The sequence below is a fragment of the Coenobita brevimanus genome, chromosome 54, assembly GCF_032717465.1.
Source record: "Coenobita brevimanus isolate Jiangsu-jjx chromosome 54, ASM3271746v2, whole genome shotgun sequence".
Taxonomy (NCBI): Eukaryota; Metazoa; Arthropoda; class Malacostraca; order Decapoda; family Coenobitidae; genus Coenobita; species Coenobita brevimanus.
Window position 1 is genome coordinate 33,905,413 of NC_137007.1, and position 10,640 is coordinate 33,916,052.

Below are 10,640 nucleotides of genomic sequence, written 5' to 3' on the forward strand. Positions count from 1 at the left end.
TTCATTTTATTTTGATGAACGGCTGGCGATTTTACGATGCTTAAGAGAAACACACACACACACACACACACACACACACACACACACACACACACACACACACACACACACACGTCAAAAATTTATCACAGTCAACTTTTTGGGCCGAGAATAAACAGCGTAATATTTTTTTTCAGCTTACGACAAAAGATTTCATTCAGTTCACAGATAATCACAGGAGTCAAAGAAATGGTAGTTATTGTTTTTGTAGTTAACTCTTGATAGTTAGAGAGAGAGAGAGAGAGAGAGAGAGAGGTGGGGGATTTACTGCTCTCTAAAATCCACCTAAGCCAAAAAATCCTACTCCTGCATCTGGTCTGTTCTTCATCGTCGTCAACTCTGTCTCCCTTTCAAGCCTCGCCTGCGTCTCCTTCCACGACCAGGGGCTTGGGCACTCCTTCCACTCACTTTTCTGTAGTCCTGACCTGTACTTGTAGCAGAGGTGGGGCCCTTCCTCATTTGCTGCCTCGTGATTAGCCGCTTCGAGTCTCAGCAACTTCTTAATTTCATCCATCCCATCTTCTTGGAAATCACAGAAGAAGTGAATTTCGTGTGGGAATATGTTTTCTTCTCTCTGGTTATATCGCCGGGCAGATTTATCATGCAGGAAATAGTTGTTGCCATGTATGTCCAGGTACCAGGGTCCTCCTAGGCGCCGGGGGTCATACTCCCTTGACAGCAGTTCCGGGTCATGAAGCTCCCGGTCTGTCAGCAGCAGGTAAGTAACGTTGGATGTTCTGTGATCGACCACTTCCATGAAATACACTTTCCAGTTCTTCCAGTTTAGAAGGTCTCTGAAGTTCATGATGTAGGAGACGTTGCCGTACCAGTTGTGGCTGTCTCTTGCTTCCGGGTCATAAGGACGAAACCAACTTCCCTTTATTCCGGAGAGCTCTTTGGTCAGGTGGCTGTGTGAGGAAACGGTCAGGTATTGCATCATCAGGCTGCGGTGTTCCATCATCTCTCTGTGGGCTTCATAGTGAACGGTTCTCATTATTTCTTCAAAAGGCTTATACAGAAGCAGGTCTTCATCTGCTAGGGAGTACAGGGAGTGTGGGACCCAGCTTGTGTATGTGGTTTCTGTTGGTGAATTCCGCTTCTTGAGAATATCTTGAGCTGCCGCCGCCATTGTCTTTCTGAAAAAAAATATATATATATATATATATATATATATATATATATATATATATACTTTTTTTTTTCAGAAAAAAATTAGTCAGGTAGAAATAAGTACACCAGAGAGAGAGAGACTTCGGAAGCATTGTGGTGGTGACGTGGATGTAATGGCAGATGTCAGCAGAAGTATACCTTGAGATGGTTTTAGGCCATATGGAGAGAATGGAGATTGAGCAGTGTATGTGAGTGAGGTGGAGGGGGAGAGGGGAGAGAAAAACCAGGGATCAGTTGAAGGAATGGAGTGTAGAGATACATGAATAAAGGTAATGGGTTGGAAAAAGGGCAGCCTGATAGCGGACGACAGGGTGAAATGGATGCGATTTTTTGCTGACTACTCCCACTGGGGGTGTATAGATAGATAATCCTTGGTCCCCATCCCATGCTGTAGTGATGATGATGATGATGATGATGATGATTATTATTATTATTACCCGTTGTCTTAACTCCTTCACTTCTTTGGCTTTTTTCCCCTTATTTTTGCAACCTCCAGAAAATTTAATTCAACTTAGGAGAGAGTTTTGGACATGTAGGGTTAGATGTATCCTTCATTAAATCACTGACAACCAAAGGGCTCTCCAAAGCAGAAAATAATCGTTTACCTGCATCAGGATTGAAATATAAATGACATGCTCGGGGTGAAGTGCTTAATGGAGACTGGATTATCACTCGGGCTCCTATGAATAAAATCGTCTGATTGTAAAGTCCGTGAAATCCCTTATTGCCTTCAACTATACTCGTTTCGTCTGAACTTGGCCCAGCTTTTCGTCCTTGTGCGGGGTATTTCACGTAGCTCAGTGGCTGAACAAGACAGTGCTACGGCTATCTACATTTTTCTCGGCACTTTTTCGTGACTAACACCATATTCATGTCTTGATCTGTTGTTGTAACTCAGCAGTCAAGACGGAGGGATGGCAAATTTAGACCAAGTTAAGGTAAAAATACTATAGAGATGCTGCTTGTTGCATCTCTGTACATTACACTCGCACGTATTTTATCAATAAGTCACTTGTGAATATCGCATTCTCGTTGCAAGGGCAGGGAAAGTCCTGTTGTTGGAGAATTTCATAACTAATCAGGTATTAGACCTAGAATCAAACATGGCTACCAAGGACAAACAATAACTGCTAGCTCAGCGTGAGATAAGGAGCATCTGTTCACGTAAGAAAACGGAATGAGTGAACATGATAGAAAACTGATATGAAGAGGGTACACTGACTTAAGTAGATGATTTGTTTTCTCAGACTTTTTCTCTAAAGCTTGGAAATGAGTAATCACCAGGTACTGTCATGGTTTCCAGTCAGTGTACAGGATTTAATGCAACTGTACAAGCGAGACTGACAAGAAAAGCAACCCCCCCCCCCGACCAACAGAACCGTCAGTTTAACAGTGTAGGTCCCTGTTGTAGTTCATGTGTATAGGCTGCCGTAGAAAAGGTACTGGCCAAAGGTGTCGTGGTCGGCCTTGGAATTGGTTACCTACAAGTTTTGAGCCACAAAGTACTTGAAGTTATCGACATTGTAATTTAATTTTCATAGTATTAGCGCAGATCCGTTTAAAATCGAAAAATAGCTTGTGAAAATAGCCTTGGCGTTACAAGACGTACCGGCTGGATAGTGTTATGCTTTGACGTAGCCGCAAATTAGGAGAGTTCATTATCAAAGACCATCCATCTTTTTCACGGTGTCTGATATTTCCTGTTATTTTTCTATATACGGCCAAATCAAAGTATAGAATTGTTCACAAGTACAAAGATATTTTCACACGATATTTACTTTGAACGGATTTATGTTGTTACTATGAAAATTATCAGTATTTTTTTTATCTTCCCTGTAGCCCGAACACAAAAATGGTCAATTGAATTCGGGACCTCAACGACGGAGTATTAGACAATCAGGTAAAGTAATAAATATCTCATACCTTGGCGTGAGGGGAATTTAGAGGAATATTGGCCGGCGACTGAGTGAATATTCTCCCAAACACTGAGCCGTAGTATTAGCCTCTTCAGTCCTGTGATGTATTATTGTATTTTAGTCCTTTTACCGCCAGACGATTATTTTCAACTTAGGACGGGCCTCTATACTCCTTTCACTCAAACCTGGCCCAGACCTTCGTCCTGTTGCAGCTTATTTCACGCAAGGCAGTGGAGGAAAAATACAGTACGACGGCTGTACTATCTTTCCATAGCACTGCTTCGTGACTAGCATATTTTAGTCTTTATATTTGCAACTCGACATTCAGGATAAACAGATGACAGTTTTTAGGCCACGTTGGAGTAAAAGGATTGTATTTGTTGAAAGAATTAACAACGTGGCAGGAATAAATGTATGAAATCCGTCATTGGAGTGAAGGGATTAAAATTGAGAACAATGTGAAGTAGAGTCCCAGACCACACTCTTATAATGTGGGATGCAGGCTATTCGCTATTCCCTTTTTACTCTAACGTGGCCTGAAATTGCAATCTCTCGGTCTTGTATACGCTGGTGTAATGGCAGAGTAACACTAGAATACGATGCGAATCACGAAGAAGTGTTACGAAAAGGATGCAGCGCTACAGTACAATATTGTCTTGCTGTGCCGCTGAGCTACGTGAAATAAGCCGCAAAGCACGAAAATCTTGGCCACTATAAAGTAAAAGGACTGTAGTACGGGTGTTAAATGATGATCACATATTTAGAGCTTCCTTACACTTTAGCCTTCCTGGGTTAAATAGTTTGACCGAGTGTATATTGAAAGATAGACTGGTACTCTTCGTGTGCTAGGCCGTCTTATCTCGTCTTATCTAATCAGTGCACCCTCGTCCTTATCTATGATCTCCCTCTTATTTGAATGCGTCATTTTGTTGCCCGATAAGTAGTCAGTCGTTCCTATCTTTAAACGGTATGGTGACTGTAAGAGCTATGTAACAATGAGGTCAGAGTTGGGCGTATTATGAAGCAAAGTGTCAGATTGTGTGGGCAAGGGTCTTTGGTAATATAGTCGATTTGTTTTCATCTGGTGGAACTGGGTTAATAGGTTGGTCTGATGTCAGAGTTTGGCGTATTATGAAGCAAATTGTCAGATTGTGTAGGCAAGGGTCTTTGATAATATAGTCGATTTGTTTTCTTCTGGTGGAACTGGGTTAATAGGTTGGTTTTTCATCTGTGGAACTGGGTTAATGGGTTGGTCTTCACTCCTTCACCCACCAAATACAAAATTAGAGTGAACATCAAAGTGACAAATTATGAAACAAAAATATAATTGAGAATATAGTCAGTGCGGATAGAACTGTCATACTTACGTGACCTGAGTACTTCGTCGTGGTGGCGTGAAATTAAATGAGCCTTAAGTTTGAGGTGTCAGTGGGTCTCCTTGGTCGCTAGTCAAATCGGTCCTCTAATCTGAGTACTTTTAATCATCAACTGAACTGAAAGAGGTTAGAAATCTTTATCAGCTTAATTTTGAGGTAGGAATGGGTGTCCTTGGTTACTAGTTAAATCAGTCTTCTCATTTGGCTACGTTTAGCTATCAACTTAGCTGAAAGAGGATAGGAGTCTTTGTTAGGTTAAGGTAAACGCTCTATAACTTTGTGGAAACCTGATAATAGTAAAAATTGGTTACGAAGATTTGTAAATAATTTTGTTTAATACATTCTACCACAAGATAATCATAATTAGTTTACCAAAGACACTCCTATCATTATATTTAACTCTAATAATTTTTACGTTCCTTTTTTATTTTGTTTTTTGTTTAGTTCATTATTAAATTACTTTTTATATTAATCACTTCTTTACAGTGAGATTGTTTGATGTTTCAGGTGTGTGTACCATTCGAGACCAGGTGTACATAGACGTTATTAGTCTGTACGGACATAATGTAAGTACTGGCATTGACTTCACGCACACGACCGTATTCTCATCCATTAATGAAACTCTCTAGCACCTCTTTGAAAGCGATTTATTTTTGCATATGGTTAGTTAATCTCTGGTATGTTATTTATGCAGAGTATGGCGGTATTGGAAGTATTTATATAATTCATGGAAGGACACTAAGGTGTAATAAGCAGAGTACATCACTTCAGAAAAGGTGTTAGGGAACATCCTTTCGCTTTGAGAATACGGGGAACAGACACACTCCGAAATGCATACATATGTAGGTTATTGTTGTATAATATCAGCACAGACACACCCTCAAACGTGCATGATGTAAGGTATTCATGCATGTTCTCAACACCAGACACAAACAAACGTACACATGTAAGTTTATTCTTGTATGTTCTCAGTACACACACACACACACACACACACACACACACACACACACACACACACACACACACACACACACACACACACACACACACACACACCACTTTATTCTTGCGTATAATCTCAACGCACGGACACACCCACAAACCTACATATGTAAGTTTATTCCGGTATATATCATTTTTTTTTACAAGTTACACGTTTAGATATTTAAAGTGAAGTTGCATATTTCTCCATATATTTGAATTGTTAATTTTTCCTTCTATAGTACTTTTACGTTAACTTGGTCCAGATTTTTGTCACTGTGTAGCTTATTTTATGTTGTATAATGGCAGAGGGAGACGAAACTGTAGCTAAACATAATGTAATTTCCGTGGCACTTCTTCGTGACTAGCATCATAGTCTAGTGTTCATCTGTTGCTACAACTCAAGATTCATAATGGAGAGAGTGCGAATATAGGCCAAGTTAGAGGGAAAGGAGTGTAGGAGGTTTGGATCCTCAATATACGACTGGAGGGATTTCAGTCTTTTATAATAATGCCATCAGGAGCCCATGCCCGTCATCTTCCGTAAGTGTGTGTGTGTGTGTGTGTGTGTGTGTGTGTGTGTGTGTGTAGGGGCCATTCGGGACCCTGCAAACTTACAAGAGTTAGCGTGAGAGAGAGGGAGAGAGAGAGGTTCAGAGGATACTTAACAAAATTAAGTAAGAGCATAAACACGTTTCCCCCCTTTCACAAAAAAAAAAAAAAAATAGATTGATAGATATAGATAGATAGAGTGGAGGGGGGGTTCAGGGGATACTTAACAAAAACAAAGTCAGAGCATAAACACGTTTCCCTCCTTTCACAAAAGAGAGAGAGAGAGAGAGAGAGAGAGAGAGAGAGAGACTAAACACACTTTTCCCGGCTCACAAAAAAGCCAGGACAAAAGGTTACGAGCCTAGTACTCCATTAACAGAGCAAGTGTCGTCTCTCTCTGACTCTCTTTCTCCCATTTTCTCTCTCTTTTTCCAAGCTAGTCTTTGTTTTTTCTCTTTCTTTTATCTCTTCGAAGTCTTCTTTCCATAGCTTCTCTTCTACAAAGCTGAGAGAGAGAGAGAGAGAGAGAGAGAGAGAGAGAGAGAGAGTGTCATGTCCCTCTTTACTCCTTTTCTCTTTTTTCTCTCTTTTCCTCTATTCCGCCTCTATTCTTAATCCATTCTCTTTCATCTGTCATCATATTCTATTTTTTTTTCTTATCCTATATTCCTAACTTTCTTCCTTTCTCTGTCTTTCCTGCTCCTCTTACTTCTTATACACTTGTTCTTCTCATATTCTTCCTTTATTTCCATGATATTTCTTGGTCTTCCTCTTATTCATTCTTACACATCATTTCCTACTCTTTTGCTGTAATTCTTTTTTTTATAAGTCTTTACCTTATATTTTTTACTCGTTTCCCTTCGTAATATTTCCCGTTTCTCCTCTTGACCTTTCTGCTCTCTCTCTCTCTCTCTCTCTCTCTCTCTCTCTCTCTCTCTCTCTCTCTCTCTCTTTCTCTCTCTCTCTCTCTCTCTCTCTCTCTTTCTCTCTCTCTCTCTCTCTCTCTCACACACACACACACACACACACACACACACACACACACACACACACACACACACACACACACACACACACACACACACACACACACACACACACACACACACACACACACACACACACGAAGGAACCAAGATTAAGACTTATTAGTGAGAAAAAGAAATGGTAGATGACATAGGAAAGAGGAAGAGAAAAAGCAATAGGAAGAGAGAGAGAGAGAGAGAGAGAACAGAATAGGGAGGATGGAGAGAAGAGAAAGAGAAGATGCGGAGAGAAGGAGGGGTATAAGAGGAAGAGAGAAAAGTAAGGGAGAAGGAGAAAAGAGGGGAAGAGAAAGAAGAGAACAAAGAAGAGAGAAGAAAAAGAAGAGAAAGTGAAGGAGGGGAAGGGAGGAAAAAGCACGGGAGGAGAAGGGGGAGAATGGAAAATGAAAGGAGGTGAGGAAAGAAGAAGAGAAAGAGAGGAGTGAAGAGAATAGGAATGAGGAATACAGAAGACAGAAAAAAAAGGAGGAGGAAGAGATAGAAATGAGAAGAGAATGGAGGAGAAAGGAGGGGAAGAAAGGAAAGAGGAAGTGAATGAGGAGAAGAGAGGAGACAGAGGAAGGATGAGGGAAGAGGGGAAGAAAAGGGGAAGGAGGAGAAAGAGGAAGGAAAAGACTAAGAGGGGAGGAAGAGGAAGAATGGAGAAGTGTTAGAGAGGAGGAGAGAGGAGGGGAAAGAGAGAGGAAGGAGACATTGTGAAAGAGGAAGAGAGGAGAAAGAGGAAGGAAGAGAGAAGACCAATCTACACACAAATGACCTCTGATGAATCCGATTAGGAGAGAGAAAAATAGAGGGAGAAGGAGGGACAGGGGAATACCTTAGAGAGAGAGAGAGAGAGAGAGAGAGAGAAAGAGAGAGAGTGTTAAAGTGAAGGAGGAAGATATGTAGACAATTAGGAGAGAAAGAGATTGAAGTGAGTTAATATCTGAAATGTACAAGGATAGGTATAGAATATGTATGAGAGAGAGAGAGAGAGAGAGAGAGAGAGAGAGAGAGAGAGAGAGATGAACGAAATGTAAAAAAAAAGAACGGAAAAAAATGAAGAATTAAGAAGGAAAGAGGCGAGAATGATTAATATAGGGAGTTTCTTTGACACGTACGCGAAAAGGGAATAAGATAATCCGAGAGTGAACGTGGGTAAGAAAAAGGTAATAAAGGGGGAGATGGAGAGAAATAATTAGTGAAGACGTCAGGTGAGGAAAAAATGAGAGAGAGGGAGAGGAGATAGATAGACAGGTAGATAGAGGGAGAGAGAATTCTGACGTTGAGAGAGGGTGGGGTGTGTAACAGATTAATGTGTATATGAATAGATTTACTGAGAGAGAGAGAGAGAGAGAGAGAGAGAGAGAGAAAGAGAAAGAGAGAGAGAGTTGCCTGTCTCCTTAGCACTAACTTTGTGACTTTATCCGATTATCTTTCTTTCTGTCTCTCTGCCGTATTTTTCTTTCTCCTCCTTGCGAGAAGTCTGTCTGTCCGTCTTGATGGTAAACGTCTCTCTCTCTCTCTCTCTCTCTCTCTCTCTCTCTCTCTCTCTCTCTCTCTCTCTCTCTCTCTCTCTCTCTCTCTCTCATGTAATGTAATGTATTCATATTAATCTCTTACTTCCCTAACTCATCTTCCAAGTCAGAATTTTCTTCCTCTGTGTCTTTCTTCACCTATTTGTATCTATCTGTCTACCCATATCTATCTATCAATCTGTGTATGTGTAAATATGTATAAATATATAGATATGTTTTTCTGCCTGTCTCTGTCGGTCTGTGTCTAGCATTGCCCATCTATCGTATCTGCCTATCTATTTAACTGGTTATCTGTTTATCTTTTTCTCTCCGTCTGTCTGTGTATCTGCGTATTTATAAATATTTTCATCTGTCCATATATCTAAGTTCCTCTCTCTCTCTCTCTCTCTCTCTCTCTGCTTCGTTCCCTGCCTGTCTCCTAATTAATCTGTTTTTCACCATATTAATCGCTTTATCGTCTCTCATCTTGCAAGTCAGACTCTGTGTTTGTGTACCAGTATCTGTCTGTCTATCTATCTATCTACCATCTGTATGTTACAAGTGATTTAGTATTTCCTTACGAGCTATATTCTGTGAGGTATGTCCCTCCCTGTAACGTATTCCTAAACAAAATACCACTGTCTACCACGAAATCGTCTATAGGTATTGACAGAGTGAGTAAGGCTGAAGAGTCGTCCCAGTCAAGGAAGTAAATTTACCTTGAACCACAGGGGATCGGTGCGCTGACGATTATAGACAGCATCTGAGGCTAGAGAGGTGTAAGGAGTTTCACTGGGTTGACATGGTGTTATGGCCGATATGACTTGACGTGAGAGAGCATCTGCAACCACATTTGATTTACCAGGCACATACTGAAAGGTTGGAGTAAAATCTTGAATAACAACTGACCATCGAGCTAGTCGACCTGTAAGAGTTCATCCTTTGTACATGTCACAGAGCGGGAGATGATCTGTTTGGATATGTACACTGTTTCTCTTAAAAGTTTGAGAGACGAAACAACTACTAAAGCGTCTCAATCAGTAAAACTGTAGTTACGTTCTGCGGTGTTCCTTGCGCGACTAGCATATATTACATGGCTGAAGAGTCACGCTATCGTGACCATGCAATAATACCGCACCAATTCCTACTCCAAACTCATCTATACGCAGAACGTGTTCTTATGATCAGGGAATGTCAGGACTGGGGAATTTGCAGCTGCTGTCTTCAGTGTCTCACAAGCTTGTGACTGATCCATAGTTCACACAAAAGGTACATTTTTTTTAGTAATTTAGTTAGGGGAGCAGCGATTTTTGCTATCCTATAATAAATCGCCGATAGTAGCCACTCAGACCAAGAAAGCTGCTTGTCATCAGTACTGGTATATTCTGGGAAGTTAGAGACTGCTTTAACTTATATGTGGTATGAATTCCTTCAGCATCAACTGCATGTCCAAGGAGTTTAATTTTCTTTCGTGAAAAGTCACATTTACTGAGTTTAATCTTTAGACCTGCCATCTGAAGGCATTCAAAAACTGGTCGTAGCTTGGCAAAATGTTCAGGGATGGACTTGCTTACCACAATGATGTCATCTAGGTAGGCAGAAAGAGAATGGCCGATTATGCCTTTGAACATAAAATGAATGTCTCATGAATACTGATGGAGCATTTCGAAGACCAAAGGGGAGTCTCTTAAACTGATGATGTCTAGATGGTGTACTAAAAGCAGTTGTTGGATGAGACAATTCTTCCATTTCTACATGCCGGTAGCCACCAAGCGATTCCAGTAATATTTTAAAATTGGCAATGGGAAATGATCGGGTGCGGTAACCGAATTTACCTTATGATAGTCAGCTACAGGTCTGAATTCTCCTCCTTTCTTTGGTACCAGGAGAAATGGACCATTCCGTGGACTGACAGTGTTCAGTAATACCCTGGTCCAACGTATCCTGCACTATTTCATTTGTTTGTTGTCTCAAACTGTGTGGTAGTCAGTATGTTTCACCAAGTCTGACCTGCCCATAGGTTCGCCAGGTAATGCCACAACACCTAAATAGGTTTGCAAA

General features: G+C 40.8%; 1 protein-coding gene across 1 annotated transcript; it reads right to left on the reverse strand.

Annotated features, from left to right (window-relative positions):
- Positions 1–313: 313 nt before the first annotated feature.
- On the reverse strand, positions 314–1,168 carry LOC145401086 (uncharacterized). Its single transcript, XM_080273459.1, has one exon. It carries the CDS (start codon positions 1,166–1,168, stop codon positions 314–316), a length of 855 nt encoding a protein of 284 aa, XP_080129585.1.
- Between the last annotated feature and the right edge of the window lie 9,472 nt (positions 1,169–10,640).